Source organism: Leopardus geoffroyi, chromosome B4 (genome assembly GCF_018350155.1).
Source record: "Leopardus geoffroyi isolate Oge1 chromosome B4, O.geoffroyi_Oge1_pat1.0, whole genome shotgun sequence".
In the NCBI taxonomy this organism is placed as follows: Eukaryota; Metazoa; Chordata; class Mammalia; order Carnivora; family Felidae; genus Leopardus; species Leopardus geoffroyi.
This window is the reverse complement of record NC_059341.1, coordinates 79,247,003-79,270,434: the sequence shown is the minus strand read 5'-3', so window position 1 is coordinate 79,270,434 and position 23,432 is coordinate 79,247,003. Positions and strand designations below refer to the sequence as shown.

At 53.3% G+C, this 23,432-nt stretch overlaps 1 protein-coding gene across 1 annotated transcript; it reads right to left on the bottom strand.

Moving 5' to 3' along the window:
- Positions 1-1,267: 1,267 nt before the first annotated feature.
- On the bottom strand, positions 1,268-13,336 carry LOC123592121 (keratin, type II cuticular Hb5-like). Its single transcript, XM_045467075.1, has 9 exons — positions 12,829-13,336; positions 9,932-10,140; positions 8,387-8,447; positions 7,701-7,796; positions 6,786-6,950; positions 6,425-6,550; positions 5,322-5,542; positions 2,820-2,851; positions 1,268-2,107 (listed from the first exon to the last, which is right to left on the bottom strand). Exons 1-9 carry the CDS (start codon positions 13,249-13,251, stop codon positions 1,956-1,958), a joined length of 1,485 nt encoding a protein of 494 aa, XP_045323031.1. The 5' UTR covers positions 13,252-13,336; the 3' UTR covers positions 1,268-1,955.
- Between the last annotated feature and the right edge of the window lie 10,096 nt (positions 13,337-23,432).

Sequence of the window (23,432 nt, the reverse complement as noted above, 5' to 3'; positions counted from 1 at the left end):
ACCCAGGCGCCCCATCTATGTCTTAAGATCAAGTGTATATTCTTATGGCAAAATATCTTCTGCCCGGTCAGGCTGTATTCAAATCTTTTTTTTTTTTTTGATCCCAAATAAAATAAAGTGGAAGGAGTAGAATTCTTCCTATAAATCAAATGAAAGAAACTTGTCCATCAGAAACCCCTCTCTCCACGTCATCAGGGGGACATCCCTTGCATCAGAAGGGACTCCAAACAGACTTCCCCAGGTGGGACTTGTTGGGGACTGTCAGTTCAGGAAGAGGCCAGAGACAGAGTTCCCCAATCAATTGCCCCGTTCAGGCCGTCAGGGAAAATGTCCTCTAACCAGAGGTCTGGATTTTATTTCTGGGTCCCCACATAATTAGCCTGTTATTAACTGCCCCATAATAAGATCTGTCCAAGATTCTTGGAGAGCAGACTATGAGAGTTGTTCCTACAGACGGTTCCAGGGGGTTCCTTTAAGTCATCTTCGTGTCTTATTTCTGAAGGGTCTGACTAGCAAGTAGGATCAGTCAGAATGCCTCCTCCGGGAGTGTTGCGATAAGCCAAGACGCTTAGTCTAAAGGAACAACTGGGGGTAAGACAGTGGAGTATTGCAACATGAATATGAACTTTGACATTCCCTGAACCTCAGTTTGAATGCTGGACTAGCTGTGTGACCTTAGTAAAGTTGCTTCACTTCTTTGGGCCTTAACCTCCTTATCTATCAAATGATATACATGACCCATGAATGAAATACATACGCTGTGTGCCACTTAGCAGGTGCCTGTGGATAAAGGCTCCTGTCTCCTCCCCTCTTCTAGCTTTCCCTCCACCCCACCCAGGCCTGGGTGACTCAGATTGGCTCCGACCTTTTGGCAAAGTCAAAGGAGAAATGCAAAGAGATGACTCTGATCCTGTGAGAATCAGAGAGGAAGTCAGCTCCTCGGTCAGAATTATCTGACCCTCTTCTTCTGTCTGCGCACACAAACCAATGGTTCTCAACTTTAGTTCCTACAGAAATCACCTGGGAGCTTGTTTAAATTCATATTCCTGGGCTCATCCCTAGGACTTCGGATTCAAGAGTTCTGGATGGAGCCCAGGATGTGCTTATTTAAGAAGTCCCCACCACCCCTCACCCCCATCCCGGCGACCCTGATGTATGTGGTGGTCTGTGGACCACATTTGCAGAAGTGTTGAAAAGGTCAAGGCTTTGAAGGGGGCTGGGAAAACCACAAAGGAGGCAGGCATTAATTTGTTTGCTAGGAGAAAACTTGTCGCCATCGATATTTAATCACGCACACACAAAGAAAGAAGGAGCCATAACAGGAATCACCCAAATACAAAAAAGGGAAAAAAAAAAATCCAAACTGCCAACCATAAACACCTCAGCTGTTAGCTTCAGTCAATCTTTCCATCCTGAGGTACAAATAGCTGGGGGTCTCTCTGGGAACACACAATCTCTCAGAGTGTGAGGGGCCTCCCGGACCCCTAGTCCACTTCCCCTTTGCTCCCTCAGTGCTGAGGTGACACGCCCCGCCCCTCATCCGGGGGCAAAGCACAGGTGCACCTACCCATCGCCATTCTCCTACCTGGCTCCCTGCCCAGAGGGCCTGGCGCACGGCCAGTACTTAGTAAGCAGACTTAGTAAAATGTTTGCTAACCTGAAATTAGCTGGGGAAGAAAGCGGCTGAGCATCTTCTATCAAAAAGCCTTTACATGCCTTTCCTGGACCACAGGGAAGGGGGAATTAACAGAGGTGGCAGTAATGTTAACACCCCGGGTTGGCACACAAAGAGTAAATCATAACTGCAATAGGAAGAAAACTGGAGAGACAGTCTGGGTTCCAGCCAGGGGAAATTACTAAACAGGCATGGGGGTCTGGGAGAGAAATGATTTTCCCCTCCTGCTCCCCACCCCTGCCCCTATCAGAGGGGGGCATCCGCCGGAGTCCCCTGCCCACTATGCAAACCGCACGGATCTCACACCGGAGCAGGCCCCCACTACAGAGGGGGAGCAGAGGGCACCACTGCTGGAAGCCACAACCCCTGGGCCACGAGGGACAGTGGCACCGAGGTCACCGCAGATCACGCCACCCTGGGAACGGCTCACACCTGCGGGAGGAGACACTGGGTCAGAATTCTCCTCCATCCCCGACACGACATGACCCAAAACCTTTTGCCACCAATGATTGACTTTCATGTTTCTGAGGGATCAGCATCAGGAATCTTTAGACCTACCGGCAAATCCAAAGCCATTGCCATCTGCTTCTTGAAGGAGCGTGGTTAGCAAATTGGACCCCTAACTCTGCTTGAACCAGACTAATGTGGAGATGTGTTTATACAATCTTTGGGCAAAAACTGATGGGTCACAGTGAAGGGAATCATCTAGAAACATGGTTGCTGGAAAAATGAGAACAGATAGATACCTAGCCTAGGGACCGTGTACACATTGGATTATTCAAGGTAAAGAGTTGCCTGCAGTGGGCCCAAACGGTCAGAATAAACATCAAAAATGTTTCTTCCTATTAAAATATCGTGCCACTTGAAGAGTATCCTGTGTGTAACTGAAAGACTTGAGCTGTTTTTGCAGAACCAGTCAGCGGGGCAGAACTTCCCCCAGTCATTCACTTATGCTTCACGGATATTCCAGATGGCTCCACGTAGGGACCAAATATTTTGGACCATCCATTTGTCCAGATCCCAGAGACCTCAGCTCACATCTCCCCTGCCCGGTGCCCCACAGACGGAGATTCCGTCACCGATTAGATGCAACCCAATATTAACACCCAAAAGAACGATGCCCACACACACACACACAACTTACAGATATTGACGGAGCCCACGCCTTCACACAAGCTGCAGGAGAGAGAGAGAGAGAGTGAACATTTAGAATGGGGTTCCTCTGTTCTTGCAGCACATCTGTTCTGGTCCATCCTGAGCGAAGAGAGCAGGGCTGAGGGGAGGGGACGTGTTGCCCACCTACCGCAGAGAGCATCAGTGTCGCCACTGCTCCCAGGGACCCCAAAAGGACAGGGGGATGTTAGGGTGCAGGACCCAAAGGCCACTTCATAGGCCTTGTTTGCTTCTCGGCCATGGAAATGTGGTGTACCGGAAGGTACACGTGGGGTGCAGTGGGGTTATCCACCTTGTCCCCTGGCTGGAAGTTCCAGCATGGCCAACGAGGTGATGGGGAACAGCCACTGCCTAACTGGGACACCTTCAGGTGGGAAAGAGCTTGCCTAGCATGCTAATTGAGCCATTTTTTTTTTTATCCCACGAGCTTAAATGCTACCCCGGATATCTATCTGACTTGATACATGCAGAGGGGGCAGGAGGGAATGGTGGTCAAGAGCCTGGCGTCCTGGGCGCACATCTGGCTGAGCCAGATCACTAGCTGGGTGACCTTGGACAAATCGCCTAGGCTTTCTGTACCTCAGTTTCCTCATTTATGAAATGGGATGATAATACCCACCTTCCAGCGCTGTTGCAAGCTCTACATTGCAAAGTGCCTACAGGTAGAGCCTGGCACACAGTAAATCCACTGCGTTTGCTACTAACATTATGAACATCTCATTGATGATGAGACATTTATATCACTGCCGTGGGTCCCTCCTCCCTCACGCCCACCTATACTTTCTCTTCCACATCACCCTCTTTTTTTATCCCCCAGCTTCAAACCATCTCCTCCAGTAAATCTCCAGTCTGATTCCTTCTGCCCGACGGAGCGCTTCAACATACGACAGCTTTTCAGTAAGGATCTATGCTTTGGGCTCACTCTCCCACCACGTGAAGCTGACCCCACCACAGCCTTGGAACTGTGCCCTTCCAGAAGATTCCAGCCAATGCCCATCATGGCGCCTGTTGCGCCACAATGCTAGCAGCAGCTGTCACCAAGTTGAGTGATTACGGCTGCTTTGGTTTCTCATTTTCTGTGTTTTCTGCCGTGAGGGTTACTTGGCTAATCCAATTACACTTGTGAAATGCCAAGAAGGGAAGATCTGTCAAAAGGTCAGTGGCCACAATATGCAAAGCTCCATACACCCAACCATCTTGTAAAATCTCATGTGTTGGAGACAGTGCCTCATGCGTTATAGAATTGAGTTCTTAATACATCAGTGATGATGATGATGATGATGATGATGATGATGAAAGTAAATTTCACAGCGCAAATGCCGAGTGCCTTACTGAATGTTGATGAGTGGGCCAGGGGCTTAAGTGTAAAAGGAGGAGATCAATCTGGTGGCTTCACCCGGAGTCCCGAGGAAATGGACAGAAGAGTTTACCTGCTTTGGTCAAGCGTGGCACAAATCCAGCAGCACGGCCAGCTGCCTAGGGGGCGACACACGTCAGATTTCTAATGCTAACCTGGTCAGTAAGGAGCCTCTCTGTGGTACAGCCCTACCTGGCTACCCTGGATAGAGAGATTCTTGTTCTGACCGTAACCTGCCCCTACTGGTGATTTCCATTCACACTAACTCATTTAATCCTTGCAACAGCATAAAGTGCTGGGTTTTATGATTATCTGTTGTACAGATCGGGACGCTGAGGCCCAGAGGTTCAGAGCTAGTAAGTGGTAGAGCTGGGATGTGAATCCAGGTGGTCTGGATGGCTCACAACCTGTGATCTTCACCTTTCTATGCAACTGTCCTCCCCCGCCCCAGTCTAGCTTGCTCCCCTGTGATGGGACCCAGCTAGGAGGCAGTAAGGATGTGGCTACCTCCAGGCTAAATGCTCGTCACTACCCCAGGTGTAAATCCACACTGCTCCTTCCCTTGCTGACTTCACTTGCCCCAGTTCTTGGCTCAAACTGTCAGCAGAGCCCGATTTATGCTGCCCCTGCCTTTCCCTACTAAGCAAGGACCCTGTGCTGGTCATTTCTATTTGCTGCTCCTGAACACGAGACTATAGGGTTCCTTGTCTGTACACGCCAAGTCAAATGGCCTTTAGCAAATCCTCTGAATGATTCCAGCTTTTACAATCCACTGTGATGTGATTGCAGAAACCCCTTTCCAGTCAACAGGGTAAAGTAGTTGCCTTGGAATGAGCTTAGTTGCATCAGGAGGGGCAGTGTGGGAGGGAAAAGATCACCGGAGACGGTAATTTTAGCATAGCCACTACCTAGCTGTCACCTTGAACAAGTTCCTTCCCCTCTTTAGGCCTCGGTTTCCCCATCTGAAAATGGGAAAATGGTTAGACTTCTTGATTTCTAGAGTCTTTCTGGAGTCTTTCCCAGTTTGAACACTCTCTGCCTGGAGGATGATAGTCTGTCGAGGCAGTCCTCCAGCCCTGAGTGGGGATGTGAAGAGACCCTAAGCCCTGTCCTCACCGGCTCTCCTCGCCCTCCAGCAGCTTTCTGTAAGTGGCGATCTCCACGTCCAGGCCCAGCTTGGAGTTCATCACCTCCTGGTACTCCTTGAGCAGACAGGCCATGTCCTGCTTGGCCTTCTGCAGGGCGGCCTCCAGCCCCGCCAGCTTGCATTTGGCATCACCGAGGGCTGCCTCGCCCTGCTGCTCTGCCTGGGTCACCGCGGCCTCCAGCTTGCACCGCTGTCAGGGAGGGGAGAAGGGGAGAAGCTTGAGAAGGGGACCTAGTGGGTCCCCAATGGCCTCCATCAACCTATTTCACCTCTATTCCAAATGGTCCACTTGCAAATTAACTAGGCAGGAAAATAATGGCCCTTTGGCGCTTTCTTCCTCCATGTATGTGCCTCTTAATTTTATTGTAAAACTCAAGTCCCCAGTGAGCCATTAGAGGGAGGAAATGCTAGTGCTGGAACAGGACTGATAATAATTAGTGATAGTATCTTACACTTGTTTACCGTTGTTGGTTTACAAGGCACTTTCACAGATGTTGCCTATCTGCTTCCAGTTACTCTGAGCGTGTCAGAACAGGCATGGTTATTTCCCATTAAGCAGATGAAGAAATTGAGACTCAGAGAGGTCGTGGGGAATGGAATGAGCGACAAGCCATGTTCAATTACAGAGGTGCACAGACAGTGCTAGTGTGCATTGTGAACAGAGTGGCGTGGGGCCAGGTCAGGTCTGTGCACCTCAAATCCATCTGGAGAGGTGGGGGAGAGCCAGCAGAACACAACCTGCACTAGACCGCATTGCCTAAGGTATGTTTAAAGGAAAGAAACCTTGGAGGGATATGAAGGGAAATAGGAGCAGAATTCAGAGAAGGTAGACAGACCAACCCTCCCCCACAATGCTCTGTGCAAACAGTGCTTTTCGGTCCTTCAGATGCAGGTGGTTGAAATATAAGCCTCTCCAAAGACAGCAGCAGCCCCTCAAGGCAGGAGGAAAGCAGAGAGCAGATCAGAAGCAGCAGGAGAGCAGATCAGAAGCAGCAGGAGAACAGATCAGAAGCGGCATGAGAACAGATCAGAAACAGCAGGTGCACCGAGCGAGGTCTCAGCGCCCCCTGACCTGCTGCTTGGCATTCTCCACCTCTGCCGTCAGCCTCTGGATCATGCGGTTCAGCTCATTGAGCTCATCCTTGGTTCTGCGGAGGTTCTCACCCTGCTGGCTCACCGTGGCCTTCATCTCCTCGCACTGTGGGTTGGGAGACAAACATTCAGGACCAGCCAATGGTTGTGACATTGCTGGAGGGGTGCTGGGTCGTCACCATGAAGAGCCAGCCTGCTGTTCTATAGTGGTCCTGTCTCCTACCCCTGCTCTGCTTGGGCCTGTGATGGAGCCCCTCTGAATGCATGGGTGCATTTCCCAGAGAAGCTTCAGGTTCTGGCTATCTTCCCTGCCCGAAGGGCAGCTCGGCCCTCCAGTTCACCTTGGTTTGGTACCAGGACTCAGCCTCGGCCCGGCTGCGGCTGGCGATGTCATCATACTGAGCCTTGATCTCGGCCACCACTGAGTCCATGTTGAGCTCCCGGCTGTTGTCCATTTTGACGACCACCGAGGTGTCAGAGATTTGTGACTGAAGGAGATAGATTTCCTGTAGGAGACAGCAACCAGTGCCCTCAGCTCCAAATCCCCCTCTGATTCCCATTGCTGTAGGTAAAAAAAACCATCCCCACCTGAAGCTTTAGGAAACAAAATTGGAGAATTCCAGAAGTGCAGCTCTAGCTATCTGCATAAATCTAATCAACCAGACAATGGACAGATTTAGAGTCCTGGGTTTTCTAATGAACTTTTCATACTACCTGAATTAATAAGATATCATTACATCTATATACCCACACCTATATTGTCATATCTCCACTTCATGCTGTGCTGTGTAGATAGGCAATGAATCACAGTCCTTCAAATCATCTGTGTGGGTTTTTTTTGTGGGGGGGGGGGGGAGAGAGAAAAAGAGAGAGAGTGTGCAAATGGGGTAGGGGCAGAGGGAGAGAGAGAATCCCAAGCAGGCTCCACACCCAGTGCAGAGCCTGATGTGGTACTCGATCCCACAGCCGTGACATCATGACCTGAGCCAAAATCAAGAGGATGCTCAACGGACTGAGCCACCCAGGCGCCCCACAAATACTTTTAAAGGAAGGGAATCACCCATTTCCATTTTGAAAGGAGGCCTAAGCAAGAGAAAAATCTCCTCTGCTCACAGAAGGAAAGGATGTTTAGGTCCTAAAAGAGTTAGGGGTGGACAATACTTTCTAAAGCCAAAGGACCAAGACAACCCACAACTCAAAAAACCCTCTGCCCTCTCCTCCCTCGCTTGCTCTTCTGGAGAAGGGGAGAGACTCACCTCCTCATAGAGGGCCTGTAGGAAGCCCATCTCCTCCCTTAGCGCCTCCACATTTGCCTCCAGGTCAGCCTTGCGCAGGTAGGCACAGTCTATGTCCTGGTGGACGCACATGGGAAAGGGTGGAACAAGGGTCACTCAGGGCCCCTAGACCTTTGTCCTCTATAGGGGGCCCCGAGGCCATGTTCTGTCCCACTCTTCTCCTATCACAGAAACATCCATGGGGCCACCTCAAATAGGGAGTAGAGAGAAGTCTGACCTCGACAGATTTTTTCTCTTTCCTCCAGAATTAGAGACCTTCCTGAAGCGAGTAGCCTACTATCACAGCCCAAAATGCCAGGCTGCTACTACTAAGTTAAACTGGTCCATGGAGCATAATCACGTGGTGGCCACAGAGCCATGAGTGCGCCCCACCCACAGGCCGTCCTTGGCACCCAGGCTGGGCAGCATCCAAGTAGCTGACTCTCGGGCCCGAGGTCTCCCCGAGCTGCTGTCTGGCTGATTAGCTACAGTGGTCACTTAATCAGTCTCCCTCTCATACGGGCATTGCCAACCAAGTGGCCCCCATTGGTCAGGGGAGTCGAGTGCCTGGCCACCACGACTGGACTGCCGCAAACGTGGCAAGTTGCTAGTCTCAGAGGTCCAGCATCTAAGATTTCACTCTTCCCCATGTGGGAGGACTCACTCACCTTCTTCAGCACCACAAACTCATTCTCAGCCGTGGTCCTGAGGGCCACTTCTTCTTCATACCTGAGGAGAGAGAGCACAGATGGAGAGGCCCTTGGGGATGAGGGCTTTGGGTGGGCCAACCAAGCCCTAGCTCTTCAAGACTCCTTGGTTCTGCCCTTGACTTGCTGTGTGCCTTGGGGAAAGAGCCTTGGCCCCTGTGGACTTCTGTTTTGCAGTCACGAAGAACCCACCAAAAGGACACTGGACATGAAGTTCAAGCCTCTGGTTTCTGGTCCAAGCTCGGACTGAAGTTTCTGGAAAACGTCAGGCAAGCCATTTAATCTCTCTGCATCTTGGGCTACGTTGCCTGATGTGCAATAAGGCATGCTGGAAATATTTGTGGGCTGAGTAAAAGAGAGATGCTCCAGGGGACAGGGGGTGTCTTTCAACCCGAAAATTGTACAAAACGTAAAGCTCCATGAAACCATCCCTGTGATGTTCTCTTCCCCTCCCCCAATACTCAAGGACTTGAAATCCTGGAAGCACCCCATTATGCCCTGACTGCTGGGGGGCATTTCCACAGCCCTCCTGCACCGCCTGGCACATTCTCTTGTGCCTGCCCATGAGGTCATTCCTGCAGCAGCCCTGCCCAGCCCACAGGGATGACCAGAGTCCTCATAGCATGATTTTCACGACTTTTTAATGACAGAGTAATTTGGGCTGCTATAAACTCTGGGCTATGTAATTACTGGCCCTCACACCCCCCCCCCCCCCAGACTGGGAGACAGGCCTCGACACCTGCAAACAGAATTGTGTCTGCATTTGCATCCCTCCAAGGAAAGTGTAAACCCATTGCTGGGTCCATCTGGATGGTAACACCCGATCTCCCAAGATCCGAATTCCAGTTACTTCCAATTAGAATGATCAGGACAGATTATATCAGGATCACCTTTCTCTCCATCCCTATCGACAGGGAAAGAGGAGCAAGGTGTCAGTGACCCGGTGAGTTCAAACTGGGCAATGGCCAACCTCAACAAGTCAGGTGACAAGGGAAGATTGACTTGGGCCTTTGAATCGCAGAGCCTTGCAGAACAAGAGCCTGGTGATTTATCCACAGAGTGAATAAACGACTTCTCCAAGCTTATTGGCTATCTTGAATGGCATTGGCCGGATCATCTTGGAGATACCTCCCCAGGGACCTTTCCTCTCCCCACATCCTAGTGCTGACTGTTCCCAAGTTCTTTCCTCCAGTCTGTTGACCTCTCTCTTCCCATTCTGTTGTTGTTCCTCTCTCTGTGTCTCTAGGCCACTGTGTGCCCTGGATGTGTGTCCTACCCTCCCAGGCTGGGAGTGCCTCTTCTCCCCAGCTCTCTCCCCATTTCCCAGGATGGGGCTACAAGAGCTGGGAGCTGAGACCAGATAGAGCAGGCTGAGAAAACAGAACCATCAGAGAGGTAGCCTGGGCTGGCCCTGACCTTCAGCCATCCCCACCTCTGGTAGAATGGTGTGGACCCAGCCAAGACCTGCCCCACACCCATAACCACCCCCAGCCCGGCCGCACTCACTTCTTCTTGTAGCCCTCCAGCACCTCCTGCACGTGGTTGAGCTCCGAGGCCAGCCTCCCGCTGTCGGCCTCCACGCACTCGGCCTCCCGCCTCAGCGTCTCGATGTAGCCCTCGAACAGGGGCTCCAGGTTGCTCTCGCAGCACTTGCGGTTCTGGTAGAACTGCCACTTGGTCTCCAGAAGCTTGTTCTGCTGCTCCAGGAAGCGCACCTGCCGCCCAGGGTGGAGGAAAGAGACTCAGGGGGAGCCCTGAGCCCTCTCTGCCCTTGGGGATGATCTCTGACCCGCAGCAGGCTGTGACCTTCCCCCAAAGGCCAAATCATTTGGCAAAGTCTGAAAGTGCAGGTCACAGCTGTTCCCCCAGGCATGTTCCCTCACCCTATCCCCCTCTCCCACTAGAGCACACAATTTATTTGTGGTATTTATTCTGCACAGAATGAAATAACATCTGATCTTGCAACAACGCTCTCGACCGTGTGTGGTGGGCCAAAAATGGCTCCTCAAAGATGTTCACGTCCTAATCCCTGGAACCTGTGAATCTGTTATGTTATGTGGCAAAAGGGACCCTGCAGGTGGAATGTAGGTTATGGCACTGAAGATCAGGAGATCTGGAATTATCCAGGTGGCCCCAAGGTGTCATAATGGGCCTTTTAAAGTGGGAGAGGAAGGGGGCGCCTGGGTGGCTCAGTCGGTTGAGTATCCGACTTCCACTCAGGTCATAATCTTGCGGTTTGTGAGTTCGAGCCCCGTGCCAGGCTCTCTGCTGACAGCTCAGAGCCCGGAGCCTGCTTCGGATTCTGTATCTCCCTCTCTGTCTGCCCTCTCCTGCTTGCGCTCTGTCTCCCTCTCTCAAAAAATAAATAATAAACATGTTTTAAAAGCTTTTAAATAAAGTGGAAGAAGAAGGCAGAAGAGTGGAGAGGTGTACAGAAGGAAGAGGCGGAGGAGAGACTTAAAACCTGAGGCAGCCTTGGCCACGATCACGGGCTTTGGAGGTGGAGGGAGAAGGAGCCTGAGTCAAGGAATGCCAGTGGCCTCCAGAAACTGAGAAGGAGCTCCAGCCAGCCAGCCAGCAAGAGAACAGGGACCTCAGTCCTACCATCACGCAGAACGCAATTCTGCCAAAAGCGTGCGTGTCCCTGAAAACAGGTCTCCCCTAGGGCCTCCAGAGAGAAATGCAGCTATGCCAACACCTTGGTTTTGACCTCATGAGAGAAGAAATTTGTATTGTTTTAAGCCACTAAGTTTGTGGGCATTTTTATGCCAGTGATTTAAAAACGCACCCACCACGACTCTCCCTCACTCTGATCCTGGGGCAGGAGAGCCCATCCCAGGGACCCTGGACGGGGAATGCGGAGACCTTCCCCTGCCTGACTGCCACCAACCGGGCCCCTGTGCCCCACTCTCCCGGAGCCTCATTGTAAACCCAGGCAGTGGAAATGCATCAGCAATGTCCCCTGGCAGGCCCCAGGCTCTTTCTGCCCTGCAGGCATGTTTTACTTGGCCCGCAAACCGGGTCGTAGAAATCTGATTTGCTGCCGACGTTTAATAACTGAATAATTTCAGGCAAGAATCTGGATCTCGGACCGGAACTGACTGCTCACACAGAGACTGCATACCTGCGTGCTGTCCAAAAGGCTACGTGCAAAGGTCCTTGCATGTTCGGGGACCTTACTGTGCTTTCAAGCAAATTAGGCAAAGGGGCCACTCCAGGCAGACACAGCCTCCTTCCAGGGCATACAGACCGGTGAGCCGAGCATGGGCTGGATTTCAACCTCATCCCGCCGCCCTTGGTGGGTGTCCTTGCATAATGAATGACCCACACGATGTGCTGGCGGAAGGGACAAGCCAGCAGCATGTGAAGAGTAGGTAGGTGTCCAGGGGCGCCCGGGGGCTCAGTCAGTTGAGCATCTGACTCCAGCTCAGGTCATGATCGTGTGGTTCGTGAGTTCAAGCCCTGCGTCGGGGCGCTGCTGACAGCGCAGGGCCGCTTCAGATTCTCTGTCCCCTTCTCTCTCTGCCCCTCCCCTGCTGGCGCTCTCTCAAAAATAGACGAACATTAAAAAAGAAAAAGAATAATGGACAGCACCTTCGCTTGCAGAGATGCCTATTTCTGATGGTGGCTCTTATCAGAGAGCAAGGCCTCCATGCACCGTCACTCTTGTGTGTGTCCACTTACAAAGACCCTTGGTGTAGATGTGCACAGCACTCAGCCCTAGAAGGGGACCCTTTCCTCTCCTGGACTTCAGGGGCTGTCCTCCCCCAGAGAGGCTCGCCGAGGGGGTGCCACTGAGTTAGAGGACACCAGAGCTATGCGTCCAACCAGAAGGTGGGCTCAGAGACCCCAGCATCTGAAGAGTGCAATTCAACAGCCCCTCCAGGGGCTGCCCCTTTAAGTTTCTCAACTCACTGTGTTTAATCTGTGTAAGGTTGGGTGGGGAAAAGCGCCTGGGGCAGAAATCCCGGGAACTCACAGCCTTCCTACTAGAAGGAGCAGGAAAGGAGCTCCTGGCCCCTCCTCATCCTGGATCCTTTCACCCTGGGGCGGGCGGCACCTCCACACAAACCTAAGCAGACATCCCACCCCACCCACCCCCCCCCTCACAGGGTGATGGCTGAGATCCTGAAGATGGGGCCACAGACACACACACAGCTCTTGCTGGGCAGGGAAGCAGCCTCAATAAACCTCCCGTTCTGTCTGGTTTCACATTCCTCGTTGCGTTTGACTCTCCTGGTAGCATTTGAAAACCAAGAGCCCGATTCAGTCATGCTCCCAAGGCCACGTGCTGACGGGTTGCAGGCCTGGGACTCAGAGAACGTGAAGACGGCTGGTCATTGGGTTCCAAGTCCCTCGCCCCTTCCTGTGCCACAGCCCCAGGGAGCAGCCCACAGACTCACCTTGTCAATGAAGGCAGCAAACTTGTTGTTCAGGCACTTGATCTGCTCCTTCTCCTGGTGCTTGACGCACTGCGCGTTCGGGTCAAGCTCCAGGTTGAGGGGCGTGAGGAGGCTCTCGTTGACCGACACGCTGGTGATGCAGGGCGGGCTGGGTCCACAAAGTCCCCCTACGCGGTAGCCAAAGCTGCCCCCGCTGCGCAGGGGCCATCCACAGCTCACCGCCATCCGCGGGGACCCCACTGCGCACAGGCTCCGGCTGCCAAAGCCCCCGAGGCGCCTGTAGCCGGGCCCCCCAGGACTGCCCCCGCGGTAGGCCACGGCACTGGAGCAGCTGTGGGCCGACGGCTTGGGCAGGACGGCAGAGCAGGAGCTGAAGTTCCTGACCCCATAGCCGGAGCGGATGCGGTGGGGACGGCTGGCCATGCCTCCGCGGTGCAGGGCAGTGCAGGGAAAATGGAGAGGCCCGAAGCACACAGGTCTCACGCTGGAGACCTGTCCGTGCCCCTGCCTTTTTATCGGGCAGACGACGGGCCTCCCAACAACATAAAAGGCAGGAGAAAGTTATTAAAGCTATTTATGAGCGTGGGAATCTCCCGCTAGGCAGACCGAGAAGGAAAGCTGAAACTTGTCTCCTTTAATGAGCATCTCAGGGAGACCCTGCATCACAATAAACCTGTCCCCTGCCTTTGCAACCCCACAGGCCTAGACATATCTATTTGGCCCCTAATTCCCCTCCCACCCTGTGAGTCCACCTGGGATCATTATCCCACAGGGGCAAGTGGAGGCTTGGGCCAGCACATTCCTGAGACTCGAAGGGTCCCATGTCCTATAAGGTCCCACGGGCCCGTCCTTGCAGGCAGATCACGTGTTGTCCCCCCTAAGGCTGCAAGGATGCCTGGCTCATCTTTCCAGGGTGAGCACAAGTAGAGTGAGCCCTTCAAGCCTTCCCTGCGCCTGCTTTTCCTACATTCTGTCTGACAGTAGAGTGACTGGGGTCGGTACAGCCTCCTTGATTCAGAAAGCACGTCTTCTCTCCTTTGATAGCCCTCATGGTAACTGACACATAGTAGGTCCCTGGGAAGCACGGCTTGAATTGAATAGACTGGACCCAGGAAGGAATGGCCAGTATCTGGACAGCGGGTCCACGGATAGTGATTGAGCCTCCTGTACGCCAGGCCCGGGGGCCGTCCTGGAGGAGGCGCCTCCATTCACAGGCCAGTGCTGAGGCCCCACCAGAGCGAGGCCCTAATTCAGATGCCGAGGGAAATAAAGCTCGGTGGACAGAGCTCGCTCTTGAAGAACGTGGGTCTCATGGGGACCCCAGACAGAGGCAGGAAAGATCCATGGCAAGAGGGGGAAAGACAAGTGATCGTGTAAAGGGAATGCTGAGGACCGAGGAGGGCCACTCATGGCAGGTGGAATGTCACAAGGAGGCGAGACCCGAGGCAGGTCCCAGAAGATGGCGACATGTGGCAGAGAGAATAGAAGCAGAGGTGCCAGGCACAGCCACCACCGCAGGCCTGGTGACGAGACAAATACCCAGTTCCTCAGGTCCTTTGCAACACTGAGCCGTCAGCCAAGACTGTTCACCCCCAGCCTCCCACCCCGATCGTACAGGATGCTTTCCCTGTGACACCCCAGAACAGCAGGATGGAAATGGGACCCAAAGGGGAAAACCCCTGCCTGCAGCCCCAACTATCATGATACCCAAACCCCCAGCAACCCAGTCCTTGGAGTAAAGCTCTCATTACAGAGAATCTCTGTGCACAAGGACCAGAACGAGGAGTCATCTTCTTCCAGAACTCCCCCTTAGGGGAACAGGCTTGGGGAGGGGACATAAGAAAAGAGCCAAACAGAGCCAGAAAGAATGGGAAGGGTCTTTCCGCACTCTCTCTCTCTCTCTCTCTCACACACACACACACACACACACACACCTCACACCAGGAAGACACAGAGGACAGAATCGCACTCGAGGTAAGGAGTATAAGGATGAATCCAGAGGGAGCACCGGTCTGAGATGAGGACCTGTTTCTGAATCTGGAGGACAGAGCTCCAAGGGGGAACCAAGTCTGGGGTGAGCCGGGGGAGACACCCCACAAACTGCACTCCTGCAGAAACAACTTGCTCTAGCCTTTTGCTCTTGTGGCCCCCGAAGCACGGCTCCCACGCTAACCCTAACAGGTGGGAAGGGGAGCTGAGTGTGCCAGAAGCTGAGAGAGCTCCTCCGTGGGGGGACAGGAGGACCGAGGAAAGCAATGCAGAAACCTGGTGGTCTGGAAGGGCCTGTCTCACACTGGGCCCTATTTGTTTCTTTGTTTCATTCAACGAGGACTTATTGAGCACCTACTATGTGCCAGGCACCTTTCTATGAGCTGGGGATACCTCAGTGAATAAAATACACAAAGATGTATGTTTTCATGGGTTCCCATTCCAGGCGGAGAGATCGACAATAAACTTAGCAAGTGAATGGATTGTATATTTGATGGTGGTAAGTGTCCTAAGAAGAAACAGAACAGGAAAGGGGGACTCTACAGAAGTGGGAGAAAGATGGGGTCCAATTTTAACAGGCTGCCCTGCTCCCCATTGAGCACAGAGTTTGAGAAGCTGAGGGGACGAGCCAGTGCCAAGACCAGAGGTGGGAACAGGCCTGGTGTGAGCAAGGAGGCCAGTGTGCTTTGAGCAGAGAGAGCGAGAGGGAGGCCCGGGGCGTGGCAGGTTCGGGGGATATAGGGAGGGAGCTGGGGACCAGTGGGCCGTGTGGGTTCGGGCCTGCTCCTCACTCAGCCACGCGGCTTACCTGTGGGTGCCTGAGCTGCTTCCGGTCCCAGCACTGCATGGGAAAAATAAAAGCAAACTCACTTTGGTGTCTTTGGAATTGAAATTATGTGGCCCGCCTTCAAAGTGGGCCCCTCCAGAGTGTGCAGGAAGGCGTGGCAGAAAGCTTCCCACCGGTCGGGACCAGCAGCATCTCTGGTGACCCAACTACAAATGTCTGGCCTAATCTTGCTAATCTTGTGGCCGGGGTCACAGGGCACAAAGCTAAGCACCTGGGACCTCTTTCTCCACAAGGGCCTACGTTCTGGAGCAGGCAAAACTCCCAGGATTAGTAAATGTGTTCCTGTATTCCTGTATCGTAAAGGAAGCTCACTGTGTTAAAAAAAAAAAAAAAAAATGCATAATGGCTCCAGCGATGGAGGGGGGGGGGGGGGGAGGAGGGGGCAGGGGGGCGTGCACTGAGCAGGTGGGGAGGCAGTGCATTCTGATGGGGAAGAGTATTTTGTCACTGGGATGCCTGGGTGGCTCCATCGGTTAACCGTCCGACTTTGGCTCAGGTCATGATCTCGCGGTTCGTGAGTTCAAGTCCCATGTTGGGCTCTGTGCTAACAGCTTAGAGCCTGGAGCCTGCTTTGGATTCTGTGTCTCCCTCTCTCTCTCTGCCCCTCCTCTGCTCACGCTCTGTCTCTCTCTCTCTCTCTCTCAAAAATAAACAAACCTGGGGCGCCTGGGTGGCGCAGTCGGTTAAGCGTCCGACTTCAGCCAGGTCACGATCTCGCGGTCCGTGAGTTCGAGCCCCGCGTCGGGCTCTGGGCTGATGGCTCAGAGCCTGGAGCCTGTTTCCAATTCTGTGTCTCCCTCTCTCTCTCTGCCCCTCCCCCGTTCATGCTCTCTCTCTGTCCCAAAAATAAATAAACGTTGAAAAAAAAAATTTTTTTTTAATAAAAAAAATAAATAAATAAACAAACCTAAAAAAGAATTTTTTTAATAAAAAAATAAAAACAAAAGAACTGCTCCTGCTGGGTGATAACAAAAGCTAACTGATTTTTAGTCCATTTTATTGTTGTTTTGAAATTCTCTACCAGAAAAAAAAAAAAAAACGCACCCCTATGGCCTCCAGCCAGGGTGGACCGGTCTCACGGCACCCCCACTCCATCCCATATATCACCGAATGTCTCAAATACGGTAAGAGTTTATTCCTTGTTCACAGAACACTGCTGAGGGCGGAGATTTGTGGGTAGGGTGGCTTCCCCCAACATAGTTATTCAGGGACCAAGTTTCTCATAAACGTTTGTGATTCCCCACCTCGCCCAGCATACGTAGCGCGAGCCTGTGGGTGTAGGATGCGGGGTGAATCGCCAGAGGAACACTGGGGATCTTCTATTATGGGCCCTGAAGGTACTACATACACGGTCTTTCCATTTTGTCTCCAGCTTAAGGACGCTTGGATTTCTTGCCGATATCACCAACATTATGAGAGTGCCCCCCCCGCCCTAAAAAAAATCCAGAAGGGAGGATCTCAACTTGAATCTTCTGCTATGTTCGCTCCTAAAGGAGAGTTGGCGATTCCTGGCCGGATTCTTCAGCTGGAACACCAGCAGGGTTGGGAGTGTGGGAAGCCCCTGAAAACCGAGAACGTGGCCGTGGATTGAGCCCTGTTCACAGCCCGCCCAGGCTGCCCTGCCTGGCATCCGTCTCCAGCAACAAGCCTTTCCCTAGCATCTGAATGTGTCTGGCAAGCGGATGTTCTGTGGTTTGGGGGGTAGGGGAGCAGGGTGGCCCCTGAATACCCATCTACCCCCTCGTCTGCCAGTCCTTGGTCTTAGCACATCCACTGATCCATTCATTCAGCAGTTGCTTATCAAGTGTCTGGTGGTGATGTGTTGGGCTCGATGCTGGTGACCTCAAGCCGGGCAAAAGCCAGTCCTTGCCCAGTCCAGTGGCCCACAGCCTACTGGTCACAGTGGGAAGTCAAGCATCTATAGTACGGTGTGGTAATAGATACTGAGCTCCTTTTAAAGGAAACACCCCTGAACCAAGCCTTGAGTTGCCCAAAGCCAGGGGACAGTGTGTGAGAAAGTATGGAAGGACATTCAGCTGGCTGAGTGTGGCAGGAGGGCAGGGCGTCCCCTGTGGAGTGATGAGGGGGGGCGGCAGGAGGGAGCTCAGGCAGGACCCAGGAGTTGACGCTCACCCTGCCAGCGGCAGAGAATTTCAACTCTCGGTGGCAGGCGGGTTGGGCTGGACAGTGAGGAATGGGTAGGTGGGTGGGAGGAAGGTGACTGCATGTACAATGGGATCAACTAAGAAGGAGGGTGAAGGGCTGCTTGTGGGAACATGATAAGAGGCAGAAAATCCAGCTAGCAAGCTATCATGTGAACAAAATGAGAAATAACACGGCCTGAAAGAAGACCGCGTTGGAGGGAGTGCAGAGGACACGGAAAGGACCACAAGATATCAGAAGAGTGTGGCAGTTTATTGGATGTGGGAGAAGCAAAAAAAAAAAAAAGACGGAATGGCAAAGAGCAAGTGACCTGCCCATCCCTGAGCCGCAGCACCCCCGTCAGCCCTGCAGCAAGACGCCCCGATCACAGCCCTGCCTGAGCGTGTGGAGAAAATCAGATGAGACGGCCTCACAGTGCCCTCAGCACAGCGGTCAGTCGGTGGTCACTTGTGCTGTCCTTTCCCCCTTGGGGACCCAAGCCAGTGTGTACTAGAAAATAGCACAGACAGGGGCGTCTGGGTGGCTCAGTCAGTTAAGAGTCCGACTTAGGCTCAGGTTGTGACCTCATGGTTTGTGGGTTCGAGCCCCGCGTCTGGCTCTGTGCTGACAGCCCAGAGCCTGGAGCCTGCTTCGGATTCTGTGTCTCCCTCTCTCTCTGCCCCTTCCCTACTCATGTTCTGTCTCTCTCTCTCTCAAAAATGAATAAACATTAAAAAAAATTTTTTTTTAAAGAAAATAGCACAGACAGTGGGATGTACCAGCATGAGGACAAACTATCCTGCACGTCACACTAGCTCCCGTGTGCAGGTCACATTAAATGTGGGTGTGAAACGTCACACTCAGTGAAACGCTACCCCAAGGAGCAGGGTCTCTGTTCGGCAGGCGGCTGTGAAAATGAAGCAGGACCTATCAAGGACACAGTGGCAGCCTCACAGCCAGGAGGCAGCCTTCCGCTTCCGTCTCCGCCTTGAGCTGGCGGTGGGGCCTGAGGACAGCCCCTTCCCCTCTCTCCGGGCCATTTCCCAGTAAAAGGAGGGGCTGAGCCATGGTCCCTATAACCCCAAACCGCTGAGTCAGCTTCACATCACGTCCGATGCACTTTACTGCAGCAGGAAAGTCGGTAACAGACTTTAGAAATATTTCCATACACACAGAAGTTTGGGGTCAAACTTCCAGGATTTGAAATTTTACTAAGAGTAACATCTCTTTCCCTCGCAATTCCAGATCAGCAGAAGGTCCTTGCCCGTGGGTTAGATCCCTGCTTCTAAGACGCTTCCAAGCTAAGTGCGAGAAGAGGACAGACAGCCCGGTGCAGAGCAAGAGTGTGGGACAGGACGAGAAGGACAGGGACGCAGTCACATCCCGGGCAGGTGGGAGATAGGAGCTGATGCCTGGGACGTGGGTCATCAGGAAAGCATGTGCATCACCAAGGAAGATGGTGGGGGGCCTGGGGAGAAGAGCTTTAAGTCTCCTACACCTGACGGGGGAGGGAGACACACACAGGCTCTTCTGATTTCCAGGGTGAAGCGGCCGCTAAGAAGCTACGAGGCACATGTCCAGTAAATTAAGATATTCGGAGCCTTATTCTGAGAGGGATGGAGAGCCAGCGGATTTCTCCTGTGGTCCCAGAACGGCAGCCGAGTCCCAACGCTGAGCACAAAAGGACATTAGTCCCCCACATTCTAAGAAGCTACACACGGACCCGGCCACCACCCCTCACGGTCACCAGCTTACCAGGTGGAGAGTGGAGACGGAAGGGTCAGGCCTTGTCAGCGCCCAGTAGCATGGAAGGCAAGGTGTGGCCACAGGTCACAAGGCAGCACAGCGTCGGGGGACCTCACTGAAAGCCACCCTTGAGCAACAGGCATGTGGGGCCACCACCCACATGGCGGCCATGGAGCCTCCCGCCCCCACCAGCTGTCACCGAGGCAGAGCCCTGTGTGACAGTACCTCCTGCGACACAACACATGTTTGGAAATCTCGAAAAAGAAGGAGGCCATGAAAAGACTGTGCCCCATGAACCAAGCCATTAGAGCCATAACAGGCTGGCCGGGTGTTGCGGGGGGGGAGGGGCAGGTGGTTTAGGGGCGGGGAGAGAGAGGAGGTTGGAGCAGAGCTTAAAACTGAAATTGTGGGGGGGCGCCTGGGTGGCTCAGTCGGTTAAGCGTCCGACTTCAGCTCAGGTCATGATCTCGCCGTCCATGAGTTCGAGCCCCGCATCAGGCTCTGGGCTGATGGCTCAGAGCCTGGAGCCTGCTTCTGATTCTGTGTCTCCCTCTCTCTCTGCCCCTCCCCCGTTCATGCTCTGTCTCTCTAGGTCTCAAAAATAAATAAACGTTAAAAAAATTTTGAAAAAAAACTGAAATTGTGCCATGACTTTAAAATGTCTTAAATTCTGGAATAAGATGAGTCTCATCATAGGAAGCGGTTGCAGACTATGAAATCTAGCCAAGACGTCTGTTCCAGGAACCGTAGCTGTGTACTAAACCACCCCAAAACTCAGCAGCTTTAACAACCAACATTTGTTGGGGTGCCTGGGTGGCTCGGTTGGTTAAGCGTCCGACTTTTCCTCAGGTCATGATCTCACAGTTCGTGAGTTCAAGCCTTGCGTCGGGCTCTGTGCCGACAGCTTGGAGCCTGGAGCCTGCTTTGGATTCTGTGTCTCCTTCTCTCTGTCTCTCCCCATTGCACACACACACACTCTCTCTCTCTCAAAATTTAAAAAAGTTTGTTTTACTCACGCATCTGCAGCCTGGGCAGTGCTCGGCAGGGACAGCTCACTTTTCTGTCCCAGAGAGCTCCCGCACCCTCAGGCGGCACCTACAGACGCACAGTGTCCAGGGCAGCGGCCAGCCCTGCCCTCTGCTGCTCAGACCACACAAGAGGGAGAGCGACCGGTCACAGCCCCCTCGCTGCTTCTAGGGGGCCAGTGCTGGCCAAGACACTCCCAGGGGTGTCAGGGCTCCGGGGGCCTGAGACCCAGCCCTGTGAGGAGTGTTGAGGAAGAGGAGGCTGGTTTGGAGTAGGGGGAAGAGCGGAGGGCACACATGAGGCAACTGAACCGACAGGCCCTGAGTGAGGACAGGGCTGATGTCATGGGGTGCCCAAAGAGGACAATCAGTGGGCTGAAGTGACAGGGGGCTCAGCTTTGGGCCCTACTTAAAACCCACTCCCAGGGCTTTCCAACCTGCTCCATGGGACAGGGAAGCAGCTACTTGGCTTGGGGTGGGGGGACGGGGGGTGGAGGGCACAGTGGGACATCGCCCCCTGCAGGGTTCCCCGAGTCCAACAGCTCAGAAGCCTTGCCAAGAAGGAGGACTTTCAGGAGACAAACAGGAAGAAAACTTGGCCCAGAAACACTTATAATTAGCCCTTTCCTGTCTTCTCCCTGGAGCCCATCCAGCTGCATCACACCTGCATGACGTGCGGTCCATTTCACAAACCAAAACCCTGAGCTCTGAGGCTCAGAGAAGCCCACGGGGCTGTGTGAGTCACCCACCCCACTGCTGCAGAAGCACCTTAGAAGAGACGCGTCTGGACTGCCAGGACTGCCACACTGTTCCACTAGAGGGCGCCCTACCCCGGCGGCAGAAGCCACCCAAAGCCCCTTTCCTCCGGGAAGCCTTCCCAGGTTAATGAGCACAAAGTGTGGCTTCCCCAGCTCTTCTTCCCTGCCTGGATTTTTCACGCTTCCAGCAGCTTCCCTGCAAGTACTCAGCACGCCATGGTGCACCCTCCCTGGCGGCCGGCAGCCACCACCCCCGTGTGTTAACTTCCTAACAGATCTGTGTGCCAGGCTTCCCTCCCCCAGTTTATCCTATGCCTTGACAGTCTTAACTCGCTCAAAATCTGCTTCCAAGACACACGTGCCCGGGCACCAAAGGCCGAGCAGAAAGCATCTGACGGTTCCTCAGCCCAGTCCCCAGGCTGGCACAGCAAAGCCATCTCCTAGGCCCTCCCCCACTTTCTTTATCTTATCTTCAGTTGCGCTTTTGGACCTCTTGGGCAGAGGGGTAAGGCTGTGGCATGCTCCTGCTCTCAGCACGGCGTCCTTGCCGGCCCACAGAAGCCCCTCTCGGTTTTGTTCACCTCTTCCCTTCGTTCTGTACCCACCCCACCCCCTCCGTCCCTCTCCACATCATAGGCAATGCGTGTGATGCCCTCACATACACGCTCACGACTGGAAAGGAAGCAGCAGCGCATTCGGATTCGGAGTGTGTCTGTTTGATCTACCGGAGCAGAATGGTTTTGACATGTTCTAACTCAACCCTGTGTGGTCTGTAAGTACGTCCACTTCTAACTGGCTTAATCTGCCTTTACCCGCTGTCCCCTGTCACTGTCCAGTCTATCATCCAGCTTGGCCCAGCTTCCTTCTGCTGCACACAAGGCCACTGCTCCTCTCGTCTTATTATTTCTGTAGTTTATCAGTTGATTTTGTTTGGTTTTCTCTTTTTTTTTTTTTTTTAATTGTTTTAATGTTTATTTATTTTTGAGAGACAGAGAGACAGAGACAGAACGCAAGCAGGGGAGGGGCAGAGAGAGAGGGAGACACAGAATCCGAAGCAGGCTCCAGGCTCCGAGCTGTCAGCACAGAGCCCGGCGCGGGGCTCGAACCCACAAACCGTGAGATCATGACCTGAGCCGAAGTCAGACGCTTAACCCACTGAGCCACCCAGGCGCCCCTTGTTTTCCCTGTAGCTGTGCAAACAATGCCAGTTCTCCTCTCACGCTGACACATATTTACTTTCTTGGCCAGGAACTCCCGTACGTTAAGCACGGCCTTGAGAGGAGGCATTCTTGCCCTGCCCCCAGTCTTACGGGAGTGTGCCTGAAGTTCATCCTTCAGCGTGACACCCTCCAAGCTCTCCCCGTATTCATCCGCTGCCCTGACCTTTCCCATAGCCTCCTTGGTTGCACCAGCTCACGGAGAGCTCCTCCCTGGGCCGCTGAGACAAGACACACTCTGTCAATCGACCATCCTTCGTGCACTGTCCCGAAAAACTACTCTAAGTACTGTCCACCTAACTTGTGCCTGCTTACAAACCTACCTGACCGAGCAGTCAGCTCCTTAGGACAGGGATGTATATTAAACTCCTCTTTCTACCCTCAGGTACGTAGTACGTGTTTAATAAACACCTGTGGAGCACATAAGGGTGCCACGCTTCGTCAGCTCCAGCTCACGGGCCGGTGTGTTGTGAGTTCAAGGCCAGAAGACAAACCTGGAGGCAGCGAGGTCGGAGAACCAAGGCACAGGAGATCCCCCACGCCGGGTAGGAGGCGGGTGCACGCTCCGCCCCAGTGTCCCGTGTGCCGTCACACGCACCACTTCGTTGCGACTTCACAAGGCCCGGGAGGTCCATATTCCTAAAGAAATTGGCGGCTACGTGCATGAAGATATACCTTACACATGTTCATCACAGTGATGTTTATCAAAACTCCATTAAGGGGAGGGGCGCCTGGGTGGCTCAGTCGGTGGAGCGCCCGACTTCGGCTCAGGTCATGATCTCGCAGTCTGTGGGTTCGAGCCCCGCATCAGGCTCACTGCTGCCAGCACGGAGCCTGCTTCAGATCCTCTGTCCCCCTCGCTCTCTGCCCCTCCCCTGCT